Source organism: Monopterus albus, unplaced genomic scaffold, assembly GCF_001952655.1.
Source record: "Monopterus albus unplaced genomic scaffold, M_albus_1.0 scaffold34.1, whole genome shotgun sequence".
NCBI lineage: Eukaryota > Metazoa > Chordata > Actinopteri > Synbranchiformes > Synbranchidae > Monopterus > Monopterus albus.
In genome coordinates, this window is record NW_018127914.1 from 1,452,736 (window position 1) to 1,480,085 (window position 27,350).

General features: G+C 39.7%; 1 protein-coding gene across 1 annotated transcript in view; it reads right to left on the minus strand.

The window, feature by feature from the left end:
- Positions 1-27,350, minus strand: part of LOC109958800 (CUB and sushi domain-containing protein 3-like) — a 314,581-nt gene that overhangs the window by 151,985 nt on the left and 135,246 nt on the right. The window contains exon 5 of the mRNA XM_020597718.1: positions 8,718-8,925. Within this exon, the coding sequence (XP_020453374.1) occupies positions 8,718-8,925 (208 nt within the window). The remainder of the gene's footprint in view (positions 1-8,717; positions 8,926-27,350) is intronic.

Sequence of the window (27,350 nt, forward strand, 5' to 3'; positions counted from 1 at the left end):
AGAGTGGCAGCAAGAATCAAAGGAAAGGGGTACAAGACAGTAGTGAGACCAGCTATGCTGTATGGGTTAGAGACTGTAGCAGTGAGGAAAAGACAAGAGGCAGAGATGGAGGTAGCAGAGATGAGGATGTTGAGATTCTCTTTAGGAGGGACCAGGATGGACAGGATTAGGAATGAGCACATCAGAAGGACAGCTCAGGTCGGCTGTTTTGGGGACAAGGTCAGAGAGTCCAGATTGAGATGGTTTGGACATGTGCAGAGGAGGCATAGTGGTTATACTGGTAGAAGGATGTTGGAGATGGAGCTGCCAGGCAACAGGTCAAGAGGAAGGCCAAAGAGGAGATATATGGATGTGCTAAAAGAGGACATGAAGCTAATTGGGGTGAGAGTAGAGGATGCCGAGGATAGAGTTAGGTGGAAACAGATGATTCCCTGTGGTGACCCCTGACAGGAACAACTGGGAGGAGAAGAAGATTTAAGTGTATTTTGATGCTAATACTTTCATACTTCTACTTAAGTAACATTTTGAATACAGTACTCTTGTTTTTAATAAAGTATTTGTGGCATTGTTACTTAAGTAAACAATGTGAGTACTTCTTCGTTCACTGCGTGGACGCACACAGGCCATAGTCTGAAACACAACAAAAGCGTAAATACATACAGACTAGATTTAGTACAGTGAATGGCAATGACAGCATACTTATGACGGTAAAATGAATCTGACCCAACCACATATCATGCTCCAGTGGTGCTCAAACTCTGGCCTTGTCCCCTGAGTTTGGCTTAGCACCACCTGGAAAGGTTATTTGCCGTGAGAACAGTAAATGTCAAATTTCACTGAGCAGCAACAGTGACCTGCAAAAATGCTGTCCCTGTAGTGATGGCATGTGTTCACTGTAATTAATGTCTGGCAGTGTTGTCTACATGAAAACAACATTTCATAGCCCTTAGAGTCATTAGTGTTGCAATAAAAAAAAGTAAAATAAAAAAAGCCTTTCTGCTAAGGTAGTGGATACAAACACAAAGGAAAGAACTCCATTCAGTGGATGTTTCCCATCTCAGACTAAGAGACCTTCACCAAAACCAAATCAAATAAACCAAGTAAATAAGTCAAAGTAAATGAGCTTTTTTAGCCTGGAGAATTTTGTTACAGAATCTCTATAATTCACAGTCAATCTTTGGATGACAGTTAAAAATATAGTACAAAGTACAAAGATCAAATTTATAGCAAAATAACTGAGATTTAGGTCTGTTATAGTGCTCAGTATAATAAAGTGCAAAAGTTAAAGATGCCCTAAAGTCCTACAGTGGAAGTGACCTATTTTGGGTTTGTTCTCCTGATTGAATTTATGAACTTGACTTTGTTTGCATAAACACTATCATCTAATTATCATACACTAATCTAATTATAAACCTTATTGTGATTCTAAGAGTAATTTGATTAAGTTGTTTACATGCATAGCAGAGGATTTATCTCATTGTACCCTTTTAATGCAATCTTGCATAGTGTGTGTTGACTGAATTAATTGCCATGTACCTTTTCCCCTACATGTATAGGCCACTAGTAAACTCAGAAACTGCCATCATGAAATACAAATGTCTCTCTTCTTGGCTGCTTTCTTCTCCTATGTAACTATCATGCAGCTTGTCCACATCTGAGACATCAATACCAGCTATGAAAAAGACAGTACTGTATCAAACAGTGGACACTGCTGCGCAGCTTGGAAGACTCAGATAGACAGGCTTAATCAGCATATGGCATTCACATCTCTGAACAATCTTCTTATAATGCAACTTTCTCAGTCTTCCACACAGTTAATCCAACAGTCAGCATTCTATTTGACCTACAGTAAGTAAAAAGGGGGACTACACTGTTTACATGGTTTTAGTCTAACTTCAGTATTCTCATCATCACATTTTACTTAAGGTACACATAGCAGCTGTCACATAGTTTCTTTGTGCTTGTCTGTCTCATTGTGTCCTTCTCTCCCTTTCTCAGTCCTTTCCTCTCTACAAGTGTTTTCCTCCCCCATGAGTCCCCTGATGGCTTTCTCCTCTTGTGTCTTCTCTTCTTACTCTTCTTTCCACCTCTCTTCTCCTGTCAACTCTCATCTTCACTACCTCATCCCTAACTCTGCACCTCTGCTTTCATCTCCACCCTACCTTACCTTCTTACCTCCACTTCTTCTCTCCTGGCTCCTCTTGTCACCCCAATTGCCCTTTCTGCTCCCCACTCCTGTCTTGTCTCCTGTCTCTTTGCTTCTCTTGTCTTCTTCTGCTTGACCTGACACTGCCTCTCCCAAAACATCATGACGCTTCACTTGCTGTCCTCTCATTGTGCCTCTCTTCTCTCCTGTCCACTCGTCTCCTTTCCTCTCCACTAGATTAGTTCATACTAAAAAGAAAGCCGATTCCTAAAAGATTGCATTAAATTGTTTCAGAGTTTATCAAGGGTGTGGGTCTAAATTGGGGGAAAATTTGCTTAGACATGCAGACCTAAATTATTTTTGGGTCACCAGAAATTGGATTTAAAAATTAATGCCCAGTGTGAAACATTGTGAAGGTCACTGGTATAACCTGTACGTCCCAACACTGCAGATACTGTAGATCTGCGGGAAAATAGCCTGCATCGTGAACTTGTTTACAAGTTCTCTATGAAAGTCATTTGGTCCATGAATGGGGCTGGTAATGGATTCTCCAGAGTCTTTCCTGACTGTGTGATAACTGGTTGATGTGATTTGTAGTAGTTCATTTTGGGAAATAGAAAAAAGAAAAGAAAAAAGAAACCAATTTCCTGTGTGTTTAAAGTATTATCTCTGCTGTGATAAAGACAGCCACTAATTCTGGCTATATGTCGCCAGAGCAGTGCTGTGGAAATGATGTGGCATTCGTTCCTGCTGTTCTAGAGCCATAACATTAAAAGCAGCATGATCCTTGTGTTCCGCTGACAAATACCACTGGAGCCTCTCTTGAATATATGGACCTAAATCTCTAATGTCAGAGCAAGCTGTACACTGAACCGACTGTCTGCATTGCATCATGGCTCAATGCAGCCTGCAGCCGTAGCCTCAGGCAAAACTTAAGCTTGTAAGCCTGGGTTATTTGGTCCGGCACTTATGTCCATGTTTAATAGCGTTCCATTTTCTGATTCAGCATTCGTCTTGGTACAGTATGATACACCACACTTGTTGATCTGTGGAATAATATTAAGTAGGACTGTGTATCTTGTCACCCACTTGTGCCTACATGTGCCTCCTCTGATACTTGCACAAGATACAAACAAAACAGAGACCCAGTCATCAAAATATAGTGCCGCAGGGCTAGCAGTGGCTAAGAACTCCACAGAGTACCTTTAAATCCTGGCCACAAAGGCTATGACTGCAAAGGTGTTTCTCAGCCATTACAGCAACACAACATCTATTTGAATGCCTACACAAAACTGGGATGTGGACTTTGATTCAGAGGTCTGGAACCAGGCTGTAGTCTGTAGAGTGAGTTTCCCTGTATCTTTAGATACATATTTGAAAAAATCTGATATGTTTGTTTGTTTGTTGTGTGTGTGAGAAATAGAAATGGGGCGTTTGTTTGTGTTCAAGGTCACAGCTCCATTTCCTATTCGGGATGGTGCTGCTATCCCAGCATCCTCTCTGCCAGCAGCATTGATTAACACTCAGCAAACATAACATCGCGTACTTGCACACACACACACACACACACACCTACCCACACATTTAAAGTTTGTCTCATACACACAGTTCCTTTTGCATATCTCAAACAAATGCTAATGCTTTGTGCAGAGCAGCTATGCTTCATTGTTGAGATCTCTCATGCAAACTCACACAAACGTGTGACGTGTTATGATATTTGTGTAGAGTAAAAACAGATACAGCGGAACAGTATGAAACCGGGCCAAGTGAAAGAACAGAACAAATTCAACACTGCACAGAATGAATAAATTTTGATTGATGGTGTTGGAGAAATTGGGTTTGTAACTGTGGGACTAACCTGGACTTGTTCCAGTTGCACAGTACTGAAGTTGCTTCTTTCCCTTAAATCAAATAATATCAGTAGTTTGGCCTTACCTGTCACATTGATAACTGTAGATCATGTACAATTTTTTTTTTACTTTATAAGAGAAGAAGGAAAAAAAAGAAATCCAAGTGTGCCATGCAGTACCATGCCTTCAAAGCAATTTGTGTGACTAGTGTAAACAAATGTCATGAACTGATAAGAATGATAAAAGTGTAACTTCCACCATCCACACAGGTAGAGCAAAACTACCATTAATAATAGGTTTGCCTACACAGGCAGGAGAAGGAGTCTAAAGCTGGGTTTCGTTTGCACATTGTGGTTGGCTTGTGTATCCTTCATTCCTTGGAAGAATCAGAAATGCATCTGCAAGATGCAATTCAGCACATGACTGGAGAGGGCAGCAATTTTGGATCACCACAGTAATGGTGGAAAGCTTGAAGAGAAACTTGTAGAGCTCACCCAGCTGACATTTCATATGATATTGACTCATCACTGCTTTCTCCGCCGTGAACTCTACATCAACACAATTCCTCCAGTACTGCAAAAGTGGAAGTTGAAGTGAAGATGTTCTGGCCTCCAGTTTTGAGGATTTCACCCAACGCCAATATCCTACTGTAGGTGCCACATACATCATGCACTACTGAGATGCTCCGATCTGCCCACAAGTCAAGGGGATTCTTCACATCTCTCTACTGCATTGCAACTGCTTTGTTATATGAGAATGCTGTAAATGAGGGTTCACTGTGATAGGAAGGATTTAATCTTGCCAAACTATCGCTGAAACAGATGTCTGTGCCCTTGGCTCATAGTTTAGCTGCTAAAATACCAAGTGCTTTACAATGTATGTACCATATATCTACATCACACTGTGGCATCTGGGCAGAATTAATTGTCTGCTAAACCAACTCGCCTGCAGTGATATGACTCCAGGCACTCGGTGACAAGGCTTCCAGTCCAGCTCAAACCTGACAAAATTAATTTTCAGTGCCTCTATTACAAATAAATCCTTGAAAAACTGGAGATTGGTAAATGACAGACTTCGACCACCATTGCCATAAATTTGGTGACGGGCTGTCAAGTAGGTGCACCTAACAGCACTAAACAGTGTGCTATTTCCTGAATAGCATGGTGCCCCTATTTCCTAAATAGTCCCTATTTCCTGAAGTCATGTAACTAGACACTTGTAAGAGAGGAGAGAAAGAGACAGTGACAGAGATGGATGGACTGACATACATACACAGGAAGGCAGAGAGACAGCAGAGAGAGAGAGAAAGTGAAAGTAAGAGTGGGAGAGAGATCATTCCACTTAAGATGCTCTACTTGGTTTCAAGGTCAACTGATCCTGAAACAACAAAATGTGTGCGTATTTGTGTGTGCGCGTGTGTATTAGGCTAGGATTACAGGCACTTAGCTCACAGCGAAATACTACTCTCACAGGCGTGAGCACATATCTCTGCATATTGATTAGACACAAGTATCTGTGCGTGAAGGGTAAAGAGTGAGTTAGTGTGCCTGTTTGTGAATGAGTCTGTAAGGAGTGACTGTGTGCATGTATGTGTGTGTGTGTGTGTTGGTGTGTGGGAGACTGATGCTGTCAGCCCTGCAGCAACTGATAAACACAACAAATTCTTCTGCATACTCGCATATTAGCAATTCAGCCATTAGTTTTCTTTGCTAATTGCTATTGGAAATTAACATTTCAGCTATTAGCTACTTCCCAAATTGCCAATGGAAATTAATATACTGTACATAGGCAATTTGTAGGAATCAGCATGGCCTAGTTCTCACAAAGGCTACTCTGTAATAAAAGGGTCAGTGGTTTAAATCCAGTAACAACCAGTACAGCCATTTAAGATGAGCAAGACCTGCAAAAAATTGTGAATGACCAGTGTTTGAAATGATCATGAAATCATGTTTCCCTTGATTTTAGTGTCTCAGTTTTCTTTGTAACCTCAAAGATCTCATTTGCATACTTCAACAAATTATAATGCTGTTTAGAAATTATGGTTTGAGTCCTAGGACTTCTCTAGGACACTCGCATTAGAAAAATCATCCTCCTGGAGCTACTGTGCATACACAGAATGAGAAAACACACTACTTACTGTATTATGAGACTGCCCTTTTATAAAATATGACAGTATATGTCGTTTGTGCTGGCAGGTTATTACAACGAAATGTTATGTGTTAGTTTGATGACATCTAGCGACTATATTAACAATAACATGAGGAAAGGAGCAAGTGTATAACGTCACAAAGTTGACACCCAAAGGAGGTGGGATGGACAGCCAGGCACACAGAATACAGGCCATGTCACCCAGGAGAGATGAGTTTGACTCCAGTGTGTGGCTTGTGCTTGTAAACTGTTTTTATTCTTAAACATGAATCCTGTTTTCTTAAACATGACATAATCAAATACTTTTTGTGCCTAAACTTTTTTCCCCAACGTGACAAAGTAGTTGATGAGCCTAAATGATTGTAAATGAATGATGATAAATTTGCCGCACAAAACAACAGTTCATTGAAATGAAATGAAACCATGACAGTTTCCTAATAGTAATATCATATTATGACAAGATGATAAAGGTCCAATAGCCTGCTAGCTAGCAACTGTGTTTATCGCTCTGTCCATAATGACAAAGGTCAGTAAATCTTGGTAGTGTCATGTAGGTTGTTTTTATTCTTGGCGAGATTGCTGACAATTGTTCTCAGAATGGTAGGAGTGCTATTTATGATGCAGTACGTCCCTATGGGTTGTATGAGAGGGAAGGGACAAACGACCATATGGGTCATATAGGTTGGGGGTCTCGTAGAGTATTACATGAATGTACACTAACATAGCACACAGCAGATGCAAGCAAGCAGAGACACAAACACAGACAAAGACACATAAATCCAATTATCAGTAGTTGGTCTCCATTCTTTTAACTGAACCAAGCCAGAAAATCAATTCTGTGTGTTTTGCAACCAATTTCAGTTTCTTCTGGAGCTGTAAAAGGAGAAACATACCCCTTTTTCAACAAAGTCAGTTTCTTTAACAGGGGAAAGGCTTTTAGGGATGTGGACTTGCTGATTAGTCTGACAAAGGCACGCATTTGATAGGTCAATTTATAGTTACTGAGCTTAAAGTGAATAGCTGTTTAGTCTGGCCCCCGGGCAGAATATGCTAGGTAGGTATAAAATTCACAGGAATATGAAACTGAGAAAAGCACATGTTTGGCATTTGTACTTGATGAATGTCAAAAATGCCTTTGATTATTTTCATTTCAGCTCTCAGAGGCACCACACAAATCTCTCCCCAGCGGTGCCATTATATACAAATATGGAAACTAAATAGATTTTATTGTACCATCATTTTTGACCACAGGACAGAGTGAATTCTTTAAGCCACAGAATCAATCTGCTTCCAAAGAGATCTCGCTCCATGCTAAGTCCCTACACATTTTTCAGTACACATTCATGTATGGCACCTACACATTCTGCAGAACATACTTTTTGACCTATTTCCAAACATGCTATATAGGGTTGAGATAGGGGGACTGTATAGGAGACTGGAGTAAACCAACAGTAATCCACAGATGATGCATGTTTTCAGATGTGTTGCTTTAGTCTGTTGAAAGTACGGTGGAAAAAAAAAAAGCATTCTGGTGGCATGAAGGGACACACCTGGATGGCAACAATGCTTAGGTGCACTCTGGCATTTAATCAATGCTAAATTGGTGCTGCTGGGTTTAGGGCAGCCTACTTCATGTCAAGAAAACATTCTCCAGACAATTATGACAAGTCTCCTGTAACGTTTACAGCGTCAAAGAGTCTATGGGATCAGGCTGTTTAAAAATTCTGATCAGGCTGCCTTAAAGGCAACCGCATATTTAATTCTAAAGGAACATTTAACCACTCCTTAGGGTCTCAGTTTTGTTGACATTATGCTAAGTGTCGTTTCATCTTCATGTTTGACAGGAATGAAATGATGATTTGACTCTTGCAATGCGGCACATCCACTTCAAGGCTTAAAGAACTGTGCTTTCTGCACTGCCCCTGTAAGTATTGCACCATCTTAAACAATCAAAATGCTGTTTTTATATCCTTGTTCTGACATCTCTGATGAACAAGACGCTCTCATCCACAGGAGTGCTTTGTTGTCTTCCCCGGTGAAAAGCCATTAAAGCCACTTAAATTAGGTGTCTTGTGCATTCTTAAATTTACTTCTATAATTGAAACATTGAAACATTGTGAACACGGATGATGAGGTGGATATAAACAATTGGTTTATGTGTTTATGATAGTCATTTGTGCCCTGTCTATTATCTATTAAAATAGTATGCTTGTGGGTAAATTGCCAAAATGGATTCATATATATATAAATGTACTATTTTACACTGTGTTTCAACTCTTTTGGTAGTCGTAAAACAAGGAGCCTGTTTAAACTTAGCAAGTTGTATATCTGCATGTCTCTGCCCTCCTCAAACAAAACTATGACAATACTATTGTCTTGGCTGCTGCCAAAGACCATCATATGAGAAGTATCCAACCAGCAACCTCAATATGCTGCATGGGACTTTAGAGTCCTACAAGTAACGACAGTACACAACAAGACAGTACATAAGCCAAGTCACCAGTCAGACTAAATGACTACCAGTCACCAGCACATGATGCCTACTGCATTAATAAATAAATAAATCAACTCACCAAATGGTTGGTGGTTCAGATCCCTCCACCTCCAGGTAGTCATACTTCTCCTCTGTCTGGAAGTCTGTAAAGATGACAGAGATGGTGTCTCCAGGTTCGGCCAATAGGATCCAAGTACAGTCGGCCTGGTTACCATAGTTGCCGGGGTAACCGGGACTGGTCACCACCCCACTGCCGCCCCTCACAGTGCCCCCACATGTGTCCTCAGCTGTCAATCAAATCAGAGTGACAAATAGAAAACCTGGGTTAGGGAGAGGAGGAGGGACTGAGGGGCGGACTTTTGTTTTAAATTCAGTTTTCCTTTTGCTTTTGGATCAAATGTTTTGATTTTCACAGATATATAAAATGAGTGTCAATTAAGATCATGTACAGTACCAAATTAGCAATTGAGATCTAATTATTAATAGACCTAATATTATTTCTCAGCCACACAAGTAGATTAAAGGTCAGTCAGCCCAAGTGCCCACCTCTCTCCCTCTATGAGATGATTTTTCCTAATCTTTATTTTAGTAAATTACAAGGACACTTTGTGCTCTCAACTCATATTTTGTGGCTTGAATGTTAGAAATGGATGACTTTCATTTTAGCAAACACTACTGTGAAAAGTTAAGCCAGTAAACTTTGGAGAATGGCGTTGTTTTCTTTTAGCCAGTTAGGACCAGGGTGGGCTTTAGTGGTTAGGCTGCAGTTCCTGTCACACTCCGAGCTGCTGTCCTCTCCTTTAATTTTATGTTTCCCTTTTCTCCAATCACAGGGCTCCGCTCTCGTCTCCTCCAGTCGCTACCAAGGACCTTTGAATTTGATTATTTCCCAATTGGCTGGTCTAATGTCAGTTTATCAATTAATTCTGAATTAATTTCAAAACATATAGACCAAATGTGACAATAGATTTGCCTAATCTCCTAATAGATGATCACATCTGATTGATAGTATAATTCACAATTTATTCTGATTACTGTATCACAGATAAAGACACATGGATTGCGCTGTGCACACGGCATAAATTATACACATATAATTTATACAGATACACTCACGAAGAAAAAACATACTACACTGGACCTTGTTGTGTCACTGGGACATTGGTTGTACATTAATTTATTCCAGAGGATTGCGCTCAAATCCCAAGTCAAAATGCTGTTTTTCCAATCTCTTTAAACAGGGAGTGCCTGTCTTAACATTTTGAAATGTGTTTATCAAAAGCAAACAGAGTCCATCCACTGCCCCAGTGACTAAAGACACAATGTTGAACCTTATTTCTGAGAGCGCACAACTCCAACTGGAAACATGGCATAAATTATAGCTGTATAATTTATAGTTATACATAAACGAGCCAATACTGCATGTAACACACTCTTACAGCTGACATGTATTTTTCTACACACATGTGAGTGCAATTTGGGATGATGTCATATATTTTACTCTACAACATAGCACATGTTGATATGATCAGTATTTAGAGAAGACAGAGAACAACAGATTGTATTGTCCTTAAACTGCACTCACTGATAAGCTGAAAAAGACACATCCTCTATAAGAGTGTAGACAAGCACTGTCAGGTATACATGCACATCCGTCAGGCTCATCCAGGCAGTGCTGCCTTAGGGTGATGCATGTACAGATGACAGAGATATGATAAGGACCAAGCCAGACTCCATCCACAGGAGGGGTCAAGAGAATAACTGTGGTCCAAGACTAACATCGAGCAACAGACGATAGCCAGTACAAAGGAATAAAAACATTAGCAAAGGATAGTAGAAATCAGACGGAACAGAATGCACTGAGTAGAGACAGGAATTTCATGGAGGCTAACGGGGGAACATAAATAATAAGAGCAAACAGAAACACAAAGAACCAGACTGAAACAGGCCAAGGGTTGTATCAGATACGAAACCAGAAGAGAATGAAACAAAATAAGTGAATAAATTAATTTTAAGACAGATTGAGCCTTTTTTCAACAAATGAAAGTGTGAGCTTAAGAACAATATAGACTTTGTTTCTCTCTTATTAGAAATGCTGCCTGTGTCAAAATGTGTTGACACAAGCTGGTGTTCAACTCTGGTTGAGATGAAAATAAAAGTGTGCATTGTCCTAAACTATTAAAGTATTAAAAGTGAAGTACAGAAATATATTATTTAAACATTAACAATTCATTCATTCTCAGGGATTCATATAAGTCACAGACTCAGTCAGTCAGTCAGTCAGACAGACAGACAGACAGACAGACAGTCCAGGTAGTGGAAGACAGACCATTCAGTTATCCAGGCAGACATTTATTCCACAGCGAGACAGTTAAAAAGATTTGTGTAAATGACCTGACACCCTGACCAAAGCCTGCTGAGACCCCATCACATTTGCAGCAGAGCAGTGCTTGGGTAGCCTATGTGTGTGTGAGTGTGAGCACACATGGGTCGTCAAGGACATGTACACATTCTAATACAATATAACACATCCCTAAAGTGGATCATACCATTTCCACTCCCTAAGTGATCTGCCTCACGACAGCAGCAAACACACTGCAGCACCCTGACTGACTTTACCTGCTCTCAGTAATTCCTGTAACGTGTCTGGCTGGGGCATATGGACACTATTTTTTTTATTTATTATGGCTCATGAGCTGTTGGTTTTGTGTAACTCTATGCAGATTTGGTGTCAGATCAGTGATTCTCAATGACCAGCTGGAGCGCTGCTCCTCAGCTCAGCAGCCACTCTCATATCAACACATTCCCATAGCAACTTTCCACACAATGACAAATTATAAGACAAACGAGCCTATTCTGAATTTCTTGGTAAGTAGTGACTTGAGGTTCACACAGATAATTATAAATTGCAGATGGTTATGTAGATTTATTTTGGTTGTGCATCACCGAAGTTCTGTAAAGTTTAAATTAGTTTTCATGCTGTAGTTATTTTCTGAAATTTTTGAGATTTTATGTTTTTCTTTCTAATTAAAGTCTGTTTTTATTAAAGTTGGTTCTTCTTGACTTTCAAACTCTGCAGTAGTCCTTATCTCTGTTCAAAGAACACAGCTTACTGCATGTTTTACCCATATACAGTACATGCATGTCCAGTTGTCAGCAGCCCTTAGTGCAGACCTCTCTGCTGTGTTCTTTGCTTTTACTTAGATGGAAACCTGGGGAGGCTGAACTCAGGCACATGCCCCAGCGCACTGACCCACGGGGGAGGCAAAGTGTGTGTGTGTGTGTGTGTGTGTCTGGGTGGGGGGCTATATGTGTTTGAATGTGGCTGTGTATGTGTGAGAGTGAAAGAGAGGTAGTGTTTGCCATGTTGCCCTCATTTCCTATCACATCAGCGAGCTAGTGTTGGCCTTTTCTTTGCCTTTCCATCCCTCTGTCTCTTTCTAGTTGCTGTTTGTAGCACCACCTCTTTTTTTCCTTACTGGTCTCTGCTTGTGACACCACACCTTTTCCCACTTCTGCATCAAAATTATTTGCACTGTAAAACAGCACATCTCCTCCTCTACCCTCCTCTCATTTTTTTTCTCCTTATCGCCCTCCTCCCTCCCTCAGTTCTCCACACTTTCTTCTCTCCTCCTTATTTATCCTCATGTCTCACCCTTCCACTTTCCTACTCCGTTGTCCCCAGCCAACCCTCAGCCCTTTCCTACCTCTCCCCATCTCACCATCCCTCGCCTTTTCTCTCTCATGGCCTGGGGTGCTTTGATCACTTGTTCTTAGCCTCCTTATCCTGTCTCCCTCTCTCCCATCCATTCATTCCCTCCTCCCCACAGTGTTGTCATCAATATTGCAGTCATTTGAGGATTCCTTCTTTATCCTTCTCTCTCTCTCTGTCTTTCTTTAAGATCTTACTCTCTCTGCATTTCACCCTGTGCCTTCTTCCCTCTCTCGTTCTGCTGATTGATTTTATGTTTAATGGTTTTTTTGGCCTCGTCTCATTCTTTCCTCTCTTCTTCACTTGCTGTTTCGTCCCACTCTTCCTTTCCTTCTGTCACATAACTCCAACCCTTTCCTGCATCACTTTGATAGGCAGATCGCTATCACTATCAGATTCCTGGACACACACACACACACACACACACATATATATACCTTTACTTCATCACAGACGGCCCAGTGTGCTGTCAGCCTCTAAGCATTATGGGCCGTCTATATCATCCTTTCCTTTCCTTTCCTCTGTCTTCAGGCTGTATCCATCCATCCCTTCTGCTCTCCAATATACATCCACCCACCCATCAACCTCTTGCCCCCCATATGCTGTAAAGCTGAATATATAAAATGACCCCTCTTTCTCTCATCATTCCCTCAATACCTTTCATATCTTGGTTTACCTGCTATGAATGACTGAATAGACAGGAGGGAAACAGTTAAACAAGTACACAAAGGATCCACCATTTATTTTTAATAAAGTTCCTCCTGTTCAGAAGAGTTACTAGACGCTCATCAGGTTTCCCCTGCAGCTGCATCGTGCGCCACCCTGCCTCAGTACACCGAGCATGCAATTTCACTTGTCTTAATGTCACTTTCACCATTCAGCCATGCCAGGATGCATTACAGTAAGTGACAGATCTGGATGAATACGAATCAGATCTTACAGATGGTGCCAACAGGACTGGAAAATTAGTAAAGGAATTGGTGGCATTGTGAACAGAATCCAACTTAGCTTTTGGATGCAGCTCAGTAACAAAGTGCATACGAATAAAGCAAAGATAAAGGCGAGGTGGGAAAAGAACATCATGCGTAGTTTTAGGCCATTTGTAGAACAAGTGATGCTGCAGTTTTTCTTGGTAGGAGTGTCTAAGTGGTGCGAGGACAGTGTTTTGCTTAACACCAAATCTCCTTTCCAACCTCTCCTTTGTTTGGGAGATGTGCCATGAAGTGTATACATATTCACAACTCATGTTCTGGCTTTTACTGTATAATGATCTGTTTTCATAGGTTTTAATTACTGTAGTCTGCCACCTTTCTCAATACATTTACTCCTTTTCTTTTTTGAAGAAATAGCAGCACAATTAGCCTTTGGTGATGCTTGAGTCCTGCACTATGTGTTCTTCAACAGCAGCCGGCCGTTTAGTGAAGCACATATGAAACAATTACCTTTAGAACGTCCAGCAAAGATGTTTGACTAAATTTAATTGTTCAAGAAAATAATTTGTGTAATGTGTATGGAAAATTAGTGTATGTATCAAGAGAGCAGTGCTTGCATTAACTTTCAAAGAGCAGACATGTGAGCTAAAGGCATCCTTCTTTTTGCTAAAAATAAACCCGTCTGGATGTCGAATACATTGTATAATGACTGCAGACCTGTCATAAACACCAGCTACATGAATCTTGGGCTCTACAATTAGCTTGAGCCGGTCACGAAAATGATGATTCAGTTCTGTGGTTACTTTTAAAGCTGCGGGTTTGTGGAGTTTACAGCTACTGTACATGCCCCCACTCAGGTATCCAGATATCAACTGTCTTTTGAGCTCTTCTGTTGAATTTTGCTTTGAAAACTCATAAAAGTGATGACTGTCATACCAGATTTAAAGCAGACAAATATCCACATTCAACTACTCATCTGTGCAGCTGTCTTTATCCTGTAACTGTGATTTAGTAACTTCCTTTTTATGTGACACTCTCATTATTCTTTAGTTTCCTACTGCAGTATATTACTGTCACATTTTTCTATCACTCCTTAAAATCTTGTTAGAAACAGATAGGTTACTGTCCTCTACTTTCCAGCATAGCATTTTAGATGAACAGTGATACTTTTTAGGACACACACACACACACACACACACACACACACACACACAAACGATGGACCATGCTGACCTTCAACTTCCACCATCTGTCCACAAATCAAAGAACAGATGCTGTCTGCCAGTCAACTAACAGCCCGACATTTAGCCCAATTAGGTCAGAAGAGTGATTTAATGCTAGATCACCAGAAGGATACATAAATAGAAAAGGCAGTGATTGATAGATAGATTGCTATCATGATTATTAATCTTATAGTAAGCTTACATACCTGAACAACAGAATCATATTGCTGGTAATATAGAGAGATAAAATTCCATTTTCATTATACTGTAATTTTAATTCTCCCATTATTGATACCTTTTAACCACCACTCTCGACTCCACATATCTTACATCTGAGAGTAACAGCATCACGTAAAACCTTGGTTATTGCAGGATATGCTTCTTTTAAGCACCGACACATCCAAGGCAATCACGCTGACCTGCTGGGGAACTTCACTGTTCACTGACTTGTCAGATGACAGGATCGACTACATTAAAGCATCTCCGGAGCTGGAAGAACTCAGAATTTTGCTCAGGACGCTCAGGATACTGTGGCTGTACAGCGGTAGCTCCATCCTCTTGCCTCAACAAAAAAAAACATAAAAACTGTAAAATGCAGTTAGATGAAGGTAAAAGATAAAAAAAAAAAAGCAAGTTGAGAGTAAACAAAAAAGGGGCAAAATGGAAGAAGAAAGACTCTCTGTCTCTCTCATACTCTCACTCCACAACGTTACTGAGATTGATGATTCAAGCATCTCTGTTTTCTTATGTGGTCATTAAACAGAGTTTCTAAATTATCAACTGTAACGAGCAACCCCTAAAGTTGTGATTTATAAATATTACCTCTCATTCATCCATCCTCCCCTCTGGCCTTATATTTTATCCTCTTAGAGTGGGTGTGTCTGAGTGCATGACTGTTTATCTGCATGTTTTGCCAGTTTGCATGTGTGTGTTCATCTGTGTCTGTTCAGTTTTGTGCATGTATGCCTATTTGAATGTACTTTCATTCGTGTGTGTGAAAGAGACAGAGTGAGAGAGCAATCTGGGTGTCAGTGAGTGTTAAATGTCATCCCTGACATCTTAAACAAATAGGCGCATATTGAGTTTAACGCATCACAGCCCTGACGAAATACACTCTACTCTCGTCTCACTCCTCTACTGCCAGATCCTGCCCTTCTTTCCTCTTATGTCCTTCCCTTTGCTGTGCAGTGTTCTGAAAAAGTAAACTAAACCAATCATGCTCCCTCACTCTAAATAAAGGAGATGTATAGTTCAAATATGTACTTCAGTCAGAGACACTTGAGTTAAGGACAGTAGGAACTAACATTTACAAACACTGCCTAGTACAGTCTTATGAATGTGATCAGATGTCACTAGTCAGCCGGAAGCCAAACGGATAACGCAATCAATAAGTCAGTGATACTGAGCATGAATGTGACAGGCGATGCTGACATGAGCTCATCTTTGCAGGTGTTTTGTGATTCATTCATTCAAATTCATTTAATAGGTATGCAACATGAAATGTAACCATACTGTAACTATTTTTGTGTACATGAAACCTCCACCGTACATTTACCTTTGATTTTGTGTTAATAATAAAGGTATCCAAGATAATTGTTGTATTACAGAGGTTGACATACAAGAAGAGAGACATACAATAAATAATAGCATGACTTGACACACTATGAAAACTGATGTCTTTCCGAAAACAGAATCATTAGGTTACTGTCACCAAGTATAATCACAGTAATAAGGTACTGTCACAAAGAATTTGATAGAAAAATGCCACAAGTCTCTTGTCGTGACAGTCTATCAAAAATGCTAATGAGAGAAAACTTAAAATGGCCATTTCTGAATAGTTTCTGACAGGTCATCTACAGTCTGTACAGACTGTAGAAACAGCAATGTACCCTGACACAGATCAGTTTAAACCCTAAAGTTAGATTAGAAGGGTACTCAACATCTAGTTGACATTTAGCCCTAGATAATCAATATATAAACTCCAAAATGGTGACCAATATTAGTAAGAAAAAGTCTGCAAGCTTAGCTCATGTACAACCCAATACCAGACCACGCCACTCTTTTCAGTGTGGTATGGATGATGGCTTTTTTATTTTCATAATCAATACTTGTGCATGGAAATGCAAATCAATACTGGAAATAGGTTATGCTGCAAGAGATCAGCAGTACAAAGGAGTTTACATTTCCATCTGGTCTAGTCTTCAATAACTTCACATGGAAATCCAATAGAGAAAACCAAGTAGATTGTTCTTGCCAGGAGAACTGACACTTCAGTCTATTCCTTTCTCTCCAGTGATCGAGACTGGAATAAGAAACAGTGCTGTGTGGATTATGTACATACCATCTAACCATGTTTGTCTACTTCAGTAGCATCTGACCCTGTAAGATGTGGTTTAAAGCTACATTATGTAACTTTTTCAAATATGTTTTGTTGTAAAAATATGTTTCAAACTTAATGTGGAGAAATGCTGTGGAAGCCTCCTTGACTCAGACTCATTGAACAGCACTGGCAGCGGTGCAGAGATATTAGCTTCTAAAGGTTTAGAATCAGATTGACCTCTATAAACAATTAATTATTTCTGGTTGATCAGTAAGTTTTGTTGCATTTTCTTTTCTTGTAATATCATAACAGCAAATATCTGAAGTGTAGCAGATGGTAGCAGAGCATAGTGGAGCAGGGAGAGGGAACCCTGGGCGGAGCAGAGGGGGCTGATTTGGAGCATCATACTAATGCTACCTTAAAGTTATATACTGTAGCTTTGATACTCTTGTCATCTGCCCTAACAAAAAACAAACAAAAACAAGATTACTAATTAACCCAGGAATATGCGACATGCTTGATCTGTATGAGATGTCTCTATGACCACCACGGACACAACTACATGACTAAAAGAGGAAGTGGACAAGTATGAGTGAGGTGAAATCATACTGTCTGTTCAGCTCAGTCTGTCTGTGAGAATGGGTGCATGTGAACAAAACCTTCTATGCCACAAAGTGTGTGTGGTACATAGCAGACAAAGCAGGAAGAGGAGAAACAGGACGACAGGGGACAAAAAGTGATTAGGAGAGATAAAGAGAAAATGGGATACTGTAAAAAGGAAAGACCAAGAGCAGACACAGGAGGGGGGTCAAGTGGAGCTGCTATAATGACTTTGAGACTCTCATTCACAGAGACACCTTTTTCTTTTTTTGTTGTTTGTTTTTTCTGATGTCCACTTTGTAATTTACATAATCCAAATAGTTATACATCTTGTTGCTCAGTACATGTGCTATAGTCTTTTTTTAAACTACTTCCACATTGATGTCTATAAAGAAGGAGACTGTCTTATGGGAGACATTCGAGAACTGTCTCTAATTAACAGCTACATACGATAGATGAAATTCAATATTACCAGTGGTCTCATCTACCCCCATTACTCCACACAGGTAACAGTAGCAACTACAGTACCGACTGTTTTTGCGACAGACCCATCTATAGCCTACAGGTGCATTATGTTACAATTTGAGACGTGGCGTCTATCATTCAGCTGTCAGAGAATTCTGATGAAAACTAACAAAAATGTGAAAGGGGGAGACAGAAAGCGTAAAAAAAAAAAAGAGAAATGACAGATCAGTTCAAGATGATGGCAGATGATTTAATGAAGACCAGATGGGCTGGAAGAAAAGAAAAGAAAAGAAAGAAAGTAGAACAGACAACAACAGCAGTACGAGGATAGAGTGAATGATAAAAAGAAGGGAATGATAGAGAATATTGGCTAGAGATGGCTCAAGACAGCGATTGAGAGGATTAGCGAGAACAATGTCAAGATAAGGAGAGTGATAGGGAAATATGATAACACCATGACACACAGTACAGATGTAGAGAAATGCAGACCGACTGAAGTATGATGCAGCGAAAGACAGGAAAGGACAAGGAAAGACTAACAGATAGATATTAAAGATAAAAACAGCTAAATGGAGAGATTTTAGCCTCATGTGGAGGTGTGAGAGGGTGGAGGGGAAAAAACTAAAATAAAAGGATAAAGAAGAACTAATAAATATCCTCCAAACTGAGGACATTTTGCCAGTGCTTACATTGCCAAGACGCTTGTTTTCAGTTTGGTCTAAGGGAAGACATTATTGATAATAAGTTTCTTAAATTTATTATGATGACCCAACAGTCAAATATAAAATTTGTTATGAAGTGCAGCAATAATGTACCAAAACTGAAAAGGAGCAAGCATGATGGAAAATCTTGTGAAACTGTAAAAATGTCTGCCTGTGCATGTGTCTGTGCATATGGGTATAGAGCTCATACCAAAATAGTATGTGAGGATTTTGGACTGCTCTGCACTTGTGCTTTTGTTTCCTTCTGTCTCGCTTGAATGTTTAATGAAAGAAGAAAAAACAAAGGGCCGGAAACTTTCTTTCTTCTGATGCCTGAAACACTTTGTTTTCCTGTTTTTCATCACTTTTCAAGGTTTTGATTTTCCTCCCACTCCTTAGATCTTCTTCTGCCCATTCTCAGTCTTTTTTCCCCAGCAAATGTTCACTTGAGCAATGTCTCAGAAAGGTCCAAATAATCAGAGATCAATACATGAACTGCTGGCACATGTGTGAATATATGCTCTGCATGAGCATTTGGATGTCTGTTGGTAGGTATCGTGCATTTGTGAATTAGTATGCGGGTTATTTAAAAGGCTAAAGTGCTCCTCTAAGTGAAATGCAAAGAAACAGGCTTCTAATATTTTATTAACAACATATCGATGTTTAAAACAAGCATCTGAAATGTATGCTTTCAAACCCTAAAACTGGACATTGTGCAACCTATTTAAATAATACAGTACAGAGTCAGTTAAACAATCTTCACAAGCTGTTAAACACCTTACTGAACAGTGCCAAATATTCCATATCTTACCCATTATAAAATCTTCCTTGCTTAACATTTCAGAATATTGTATAAGTCATTGAAAGAACTGACCCATAATCCTCAGTTCATGGCGCTGTTATAACCATTACTTAACATTATGTAATCTTCAAGGAAAAGTTTGCTTGAACTCACAAGTGGTGTCACACCACAAAAAAAAAAAAAAAAAGGCAGAAAACCTCTACTAGAAGAAATGGATTGAAGGTACTGTGGGTGTTATAACTTAAAATGCATTGCATGTTATCAAGCTTTACTACTACGTTTCGCATCCAGTTCACAACGATGCAATGTAAATTACATCATCTACACATGTCCAGGAGGGTACACTACGTGCAGACTGTACATGCTGCCAACTTGTGCCAGATTGACCACTGATGATTAAAGACACATGCACCAGCTGATTTAGTTTTTTCTTTCAGCTGGCTATCACTCTTAATCAGCACAAGTGACTCTGCTCTTTAATTTAAAGCAACCTATCTGTACTCCCTTTTCTATTCAGCAGTCCTGAGTGTGCTGTGCAACTGAAATTAATATACTTTCCATTATCCATATGCCTGCTGCTACTGCTTGAATCAAGCCAGAATGTCTGTGTGTATCCGCCAGGCTCATGGGCCTGGTGGATACACACTTTAATTCCATTTCCTATATTCAGTATATAAATGTAAGCACATCTCTAGCTGAAGCCTCAACATACTGTATATGAAGTAAATGCCTGTAGTTACTGACAGTGAATTTCTTTTAGTTATGCACTGCAGGACTAGTTCCCATTAAATTATTTGTATAATATACTGTATATAGCATGTCTTCAAAATACTCCCAACTATGTACATATCACAAAACAAACAAACAAAAAAACAGGGCTTGTTTTTAAAGCTCAGTGTGCCGTCCCTGGTAGGCTAGTGGTTAAGGCGCAGCGTTCGCTGTGGCGACCCCTAAACGGGAAAAGGCGAAAGTGACTTTCTTTCTTTCTTTTAGTGTAAAAGGCCTTAAATCAAAAATGCCACCTTGAAGGAGGGTCAAAATGCCAGCGGTTTGCCAAAATCTCTGTGTAAAAAGGGCTAGTGACTTACATGTAGGCAGTGCCTTTCACTTTGTCCCTTTTACATCAAAACAAATCCAAGCTTGCATGACAGAAAAACAGTCAAGCCTGACACAAGCTGTAAATAAATCTAGATTCTCAACTGTTACTCATGCTCATGAAAATGTTTGTTATTGTTTGATTTATTGATTGATTTGATATATGCAGCTACACAGGAGTACTGTATTAGTGTGCATGTAAGTACTGCCAGGTATATTGTGTTTTTCATTAACATGGGCTATCATGTGTATCTGTGTTTATTTGTGTGCACTAAACAGTAGTGCTTGTGACCGTGAGTGTAATTGTAATTATGCGTGATAGTGTCTTTGTTTTTTGTTTTTTTTAAACACAGATGGTTGTATTTGTATGTCAAATAATGTGTGATAAAGGGTGTGTATCCCTGAGTCATGCACAAGTGAACAGCCTGATTGGCTGCTACACTGTGAATGAGTCAGTCATGCATGTTGACTACTGATATACACACCAGCACCCAGTGGACAATGTGTGAGTGAGTGGGTGTGTTTGTGTGTGTCATATAGCTATAACAGTGTGTTTATGTGGAGGTACATGAGCATGCATGGTTTTGTGAAGAGCATATATTATCACACGGACAAATGTCTATTGTTTTCTACACTATATCTGAGTAGTAGCATATGTATGTGATAATATAATTAAGCAACACATTTAAAGGTTTAGTATTTATAATTTGTAGATACTCCATGTGTGATTTGGTATAAACCAGCATTGCAATAATAATCAAAACCATTGCAAATGCTGAACCAAAATTGAAATCTGCTTAATCTGCAGTTGAAATAACTTAAAGGAGAAAAAAGAAAAATGGTGTGTTAGTCAGTTATTAAAGCTGTAGCCTGAGAGCTGCTTGTAACTTTTGTTTTGTGACATCATGTCTCTGAACCCATCAGGGGTTAGATCTATTCCTATGACTTTCTTTTCAAAGTAGAACTCTGGGTAACTCTGAAGATAAGGTGTTAAAAATTCAGCACTGCAGGTGGAGGATAGTTAAAATTCTATAATTCCACAGCAGTGACTTTTTCATCTTTATCAGAGGATATGTGTTGTTTTGATGTCTGTCTCTCTATCCGCATGTAGGCTGCATCTTGGCCCACCACTGCTATGGAACCATTTACTGTAATGTGTGATCTTCAGGTAATGCAGAATGTTTAGAGCATGCGTGTAATGCCAACTACATGTAGCTTAGTGGGTCAGTGAAGTTGTGTCTGTTGTTTTTTCTCTGCATGTCTTCTTTTCTCTATCTCTTTGTCAGCAATAGCATCTCTTTATGTTAAACTATATTATGCATGAATAATAGAGCAGTCTAAACAGCAGTCTCCATGGCAACCCATAACACATCCATCATCATCACCATGACAACCAGGAACAGAGCTGTCAATCAGCACTGTCCCAAGGGAACCTGGGATAAGCCTGTACACCCACATCTGCACAGACAAATACAGGTGAACACGCCTGCATATGTGGCCATGTGCACACATACAGCCGAAATGATGTGCACATGCTTATGCACACAGACAAGACAGTCGGATAGACCCAGGCATAGATGATGTTGTCTAAGGTAACATCACACTCGATAAGCTGTGAGATTACACACACCTATCTGCACAAACAGTGTCACACACACAGACGTTAAAGTTAGACATGTCCACATCCATCATAAACTGACAGATAGCTGATAGCCCTTTACCACCAGAGGGCCCCTGAGCAGATGGCTTTCAAGACACAGACAGCCAGTTTCTTCAGGTTTATCTATAAAGACTTAATCACTACCTCAACAACATCTACATAATTTTAACCCTTAAGTCATCTTTCTTTTTATCTTATTTTAGCTCACAACCACAAGTAACAGTAGTGGGATTATTGTGTATATATACATATATATATAAAAAAAATTTCCCCACTCGCCCCCCACTACAGGGAGGTCTTATTCCTTCCTTCAAGCTCGGGTCCTCTACCAGAGGCCTGGGAGCTTCAGGGTCCTGTACAGTATCTTAGCTGTTCCTAGCACTGCACTTTTCTGGACAGAGATCTCAGATGTTGTTCCTGGGATCTGTTGGAGCCACTCTCCCAGTTTGGGGGTCACAGCCCCCAATGTTCCTATTACCATTCTTCCTGATGTTGCTATTGCTTGGGATTGCTACATCTATCACTATGGCCTTCTTCTTCTGTTTGTCCACCACTACTATGTCCAGTTGGTTGCCATTACCAGTTTGTCAGTTTGTATCTGGAAGTCCCACAGGATCTTAGCTTGATCATTCTCAACCACCTTTGGAGGTGTATCCCATTTTGACTTTGGGACATCCAGCCTGTACTCAGCACAGATGTTTCTGTACACTATGCCAGCCACTTGGTTATGGCGTTCCATGTATGCCCTGCCTGGTATATATATATATATAAAATACCTCACTGGCACCTATTTTTGGGGCTCAAAAGAATAAAATGACAGCAGTACAGTGATAGCAGGATGACTTAACGCCACTCTGAGCTCTGCTATGCTGTTGTTTTGTGATGCACTTGAAATGAAATGTCTACAAAAACAAAAGTTTTGCCCTGAATTTCCACAGCACTGCATCAGCACTTTCTCTGTGGACTGGAAAAATAATAAAGTTTTCCCCTTTTGTCACTTCCTCCTCATTCCTAACAGATATGTCCTAGCTATAACCTTTAACCTTTTCTGTCTCTCTTCGGCTCATTCAATATCTCTATATCCCTTTCGCTCTTGCTTTCTCATCACCCCTCCTTCTCTCTCAGATTAAACTCTCTCAGATTAAACTGTCTATCCCGCTGTCCCCCTTGAAATCCCCTGTTACACGTCACCTCAGGCTGTGTGAGTGTGCGTAAGCCAGACACGCTAGCTGAGCTTTAACCTGTCAAAGTATCAAGAGACAGGGGAAAAAGGGAGTAAAGGGAAGACATGGAGGGACAGGGAGTGACAGAGGGACAAAAAAAGAAGAAGAGCGAGTCTACAGATCCAGAATACTATATGTTGCTGGGTAGTGGAGGCCGTTCTGTTCTTTTTTTTTTTTTTTACTGGATCTATAATACGCATACAGTCTGTCATTTACCCACCCACCCACACACACAACAGTGTGTTTGTCAGTATGATTACCAGTACTTTCATGTCTGAGAGTCTTGACAGCAAAATATAATGCTCTAGTTTCTAGTCACATGTGTATAATCTGTCCATTTATGAAAACACTATACTGTATATATTTATAATATTAAAATAAAAATTGCTTTCAAGGGCCTGTAGGTCATGAAACTCAACATGCAATCACACAACTGCTGTTAACATTTAGCTCAGAGTGCATAGCATCCACACATACAGTATATAATATTAACACTGTGACTTCTCCATGACTGAAAGCTTAATTAAATAATTCAATAGTATAAAAAAATATAACAAATATACTATTACAAATAAACTACAACTCATATTTATAACATATACATGTGTCAGTTAAAAAAATTAACTTTAAATAGATTAAATCTTTAAACAGTGGAATGGCCTGAACAAATCCCTCTAACTGCAGAACTTGTCTGTATTGGAGCTTCTTTGTGCTGTCCTGGCAGCCATGATTATTGTCCTATTGTCCGTGTAAAAGACTGTTTGCTTGTCACAGCATCCATGTGTATCTTACCGATGTGGCTAAGCAGCCATGACTAATCTTCAATCTTTAATTCTGTCCAACCAACAATTAGGTACATACAGTACACAGGTTACACATAAACTCACATACTGATGTACACACACGTTGTACACATTTACTTCAAAAAAAAAAAAAAAAAAAAAACCTCGCCGGGGACTCGTTTTCTGTCTCCTGTTAACCAGGTTGTGAAATACCAGGATATGCAATACTTTATGGCAAATGAAGGGTTCCATGTCATGGGCAAAAACAAAAATAAAAATAAATAAATCATCATACATGCCTATCCCGGCCTGTATGTAGCAGAAACATCAGACATTTATGCAAAACTGCAAAAATGTATAATTTCATAAAATTTAAATGCAAAAACATTTTTTTTCATTTTCTCTCTGGAACTCGACTTCTAAAACCTGTAATGCACCTGCAAGACTCAGCAGCAGATCCAACCCTTTACCTGCAATTATCTCTAAATCAGTTCTGGACCCAACCTGGCCAGACACATTAACATCTGACCAGCGGTGGGGACTTGAGTCACATGACTTGACTTGAGTCAGACTCCAACACTGGTAAAAGACTCGACTTGACTTTGACTTGGTATTCATGACTTGAGATTTGACTTAAGACTTTTTTAATTAAATATTTGCATTTTTGTAGATATTGAGAAATTATGTTTTATTTTTAAAATACACTTAGGTGATTTCTAGTGCAATGCATGCAAACCTGGCAACCTACCAGAACACGGCAGGCCAACAGAGGGCAATGCAGGGTGCAGGATGCAGATGTCATGGAGGGGCTTAGTCCAAAAATAATACAATTTGGATTCCAGTATTATGTTGTTGATAACGGTAGTAAGAAGAGAACAGTGCAAAGCGTTAAAAAGCAGCGACTTGAGACTTGAAGGTTACATGAGACTTGCTTGTGACGTATGACTTACTCCCATCTCTGCATTTGACCCACAGGGCGGTGCAGGCAAAAAACTGTACTACAAGAGACTAAAAAAATGTTTAAAAAAATAATCAAATACAAAGGCAGTGGTGTGTGTAGATTGTCCTGGCAGGAGCACTCTACACAACTTCAGTAAATTAATTCCACTTGTGTTTCCTCCTGCTTAGATCAACTTGATGGCACAGGCATACACCAACACCTCTCCAAAGCCACGCAAAGTATACACACAGCTGGCACAGCACAGATACCTACATTAATTATTTAAATGCGGTGACATGTCACAGACATTTAACCGTTAACCAACTTCGTGTGCTTCGACACCGGTGAGTTGTACTCAAATTTTCACAGCTTATGCAGTGATATCACTTGTACAACAGCAGCAAACTGCAAATCTAAAAAGAAAAAAAAAAAATTGTTTTGTGATTTAATGACTACTAAGGAGTTTTTTTCTCTTGGATAAGGAAAAACTGAGTTTCCATGCCAACTGCTGCAGCACCAGTACAGGCTACATCATCTGCCTGTTCACTCTCAGCTGTATTTTCTCCTCACTTTCCAACAACTAAACAAAAAATTCATTTACTGGCAAAAAGAAAATTATCTGCTTCATTTTGAGATCCCCATAATATTTTATTTTAATATCTTCAGGGAGCCCTTGGTAATAATTTGAGGTTCTGAGACCCTCTGTGTTTTGCACACTGCTGCTAAACAATAACATTTCTTCATTACTTAAAGTGTAACGTGTAACCTTATTTTCCTCAAACAGCTGAATTAAACACGCAGTACATTTCTGCACTATAGAATCTCATACAACAGCAGAGAGAAGCAACACGACATGCATTCAGCAGCATATTGTGCATGTATGTACATCAAATACTGTAACATTAGTCACATGTGACCAAAAACAACTGCCGCTGCTGCACAATGCAAGTTAAGGACATGACCAACACTCCAGCAGTCAAGTGCAACATGAGAGGCTTCCTGAATAAAATGAGATGTCCTGTATGAAATGAGCTCCTGGAGAATGCAGGCACTGTGTCTATGCACAAATGTGTAAAATCACTTAACATGGTAATAGAGCTAAAAAAAAAAAGCCAACTTACTGACCACACTAACAGATCATGCATACAGTTCAGAATGTACCGAGGTGCGCATTTATGTGTGAGCATTGCCTTAATAAACCATACAAGTCTCATAGAGAGCAGTTTCTCTAACCACAGGGTGTCAAGGATGGGTCTTCTTGCTTTCTTTCTTACATCCTGCTTAGATGAGATTGCTTGATGGAGAGTAAGTGACAGCTAATGATCCTGCCTATAATCAGACACCTCTTCAGTAAGAAAGCTGTGTCCCTGGAGATTCTGTATAGCTGTGTTGATGATGTTGCCGGTAAGCTATCAACATCAATATTGAAAGATAAATTACACTTGCCTGTTTCAAAGTCTAAGATATGATAAGTAAGTTATAATTAAGGGTGTTTATCAAGGAGCTAGAGAAAGTGTACAGAGATGGAAGTTGATATGACAAGAGGTGAAATAGGGTTCGAAAGAAGAAAAAACTTGCGGTCCTGGAAATTCATGGCACTGTTGGCCATAACCCATTACACACATACACACGGTGAACATCCTGAATCGTTTAGTGGCTAAATGAGCTGACTACAGCACTGCCATTGTGTTGTGTCCGTATGTGTGTCTCATGTGCCAGTGTGAGTCAGAATGTGAAAGAAAAGTTTGTGAGCATGGGTATGCCTTGTACCCTGGCTGTGTATGCATGCATTTGTGAGTGCGCTGGTGTGCACTGATTTGTGTGTTTGTGTGTGCTGCAGTGTCAGCAGGCTAACAAGGGAAGGGAGCTATGATGGTAAACACATTTTTAAACCAATCACACTGCAGTTAACTAAAGTACACCTGACACAAACCTTCTGCTGGCTGACAGAAACCTCATTCTGTGCTGCCAAAATATGTGCTAAAAATCTAAATCTAGAAATCTATGAAACTGCAAAACTGAGATACATTTAAAATGTTATCCAAATGGTGCAGTAATTAATGACAACAATGGCGATACCATGAAGCAGCTTCAGGGGTGTAATGTGTTTGAAGTGCTAATAACTGAACACTAACTTGTTGCTTTATAAAACTTGGTGTCTAAATCCAAAGTTGTAGTGGTTTTGTCACTGGATGAACTTACTGCATTGTTTTGGAGCAGTTCATCTGGACAGAAAAACACAGCAGTGGCCACAAAG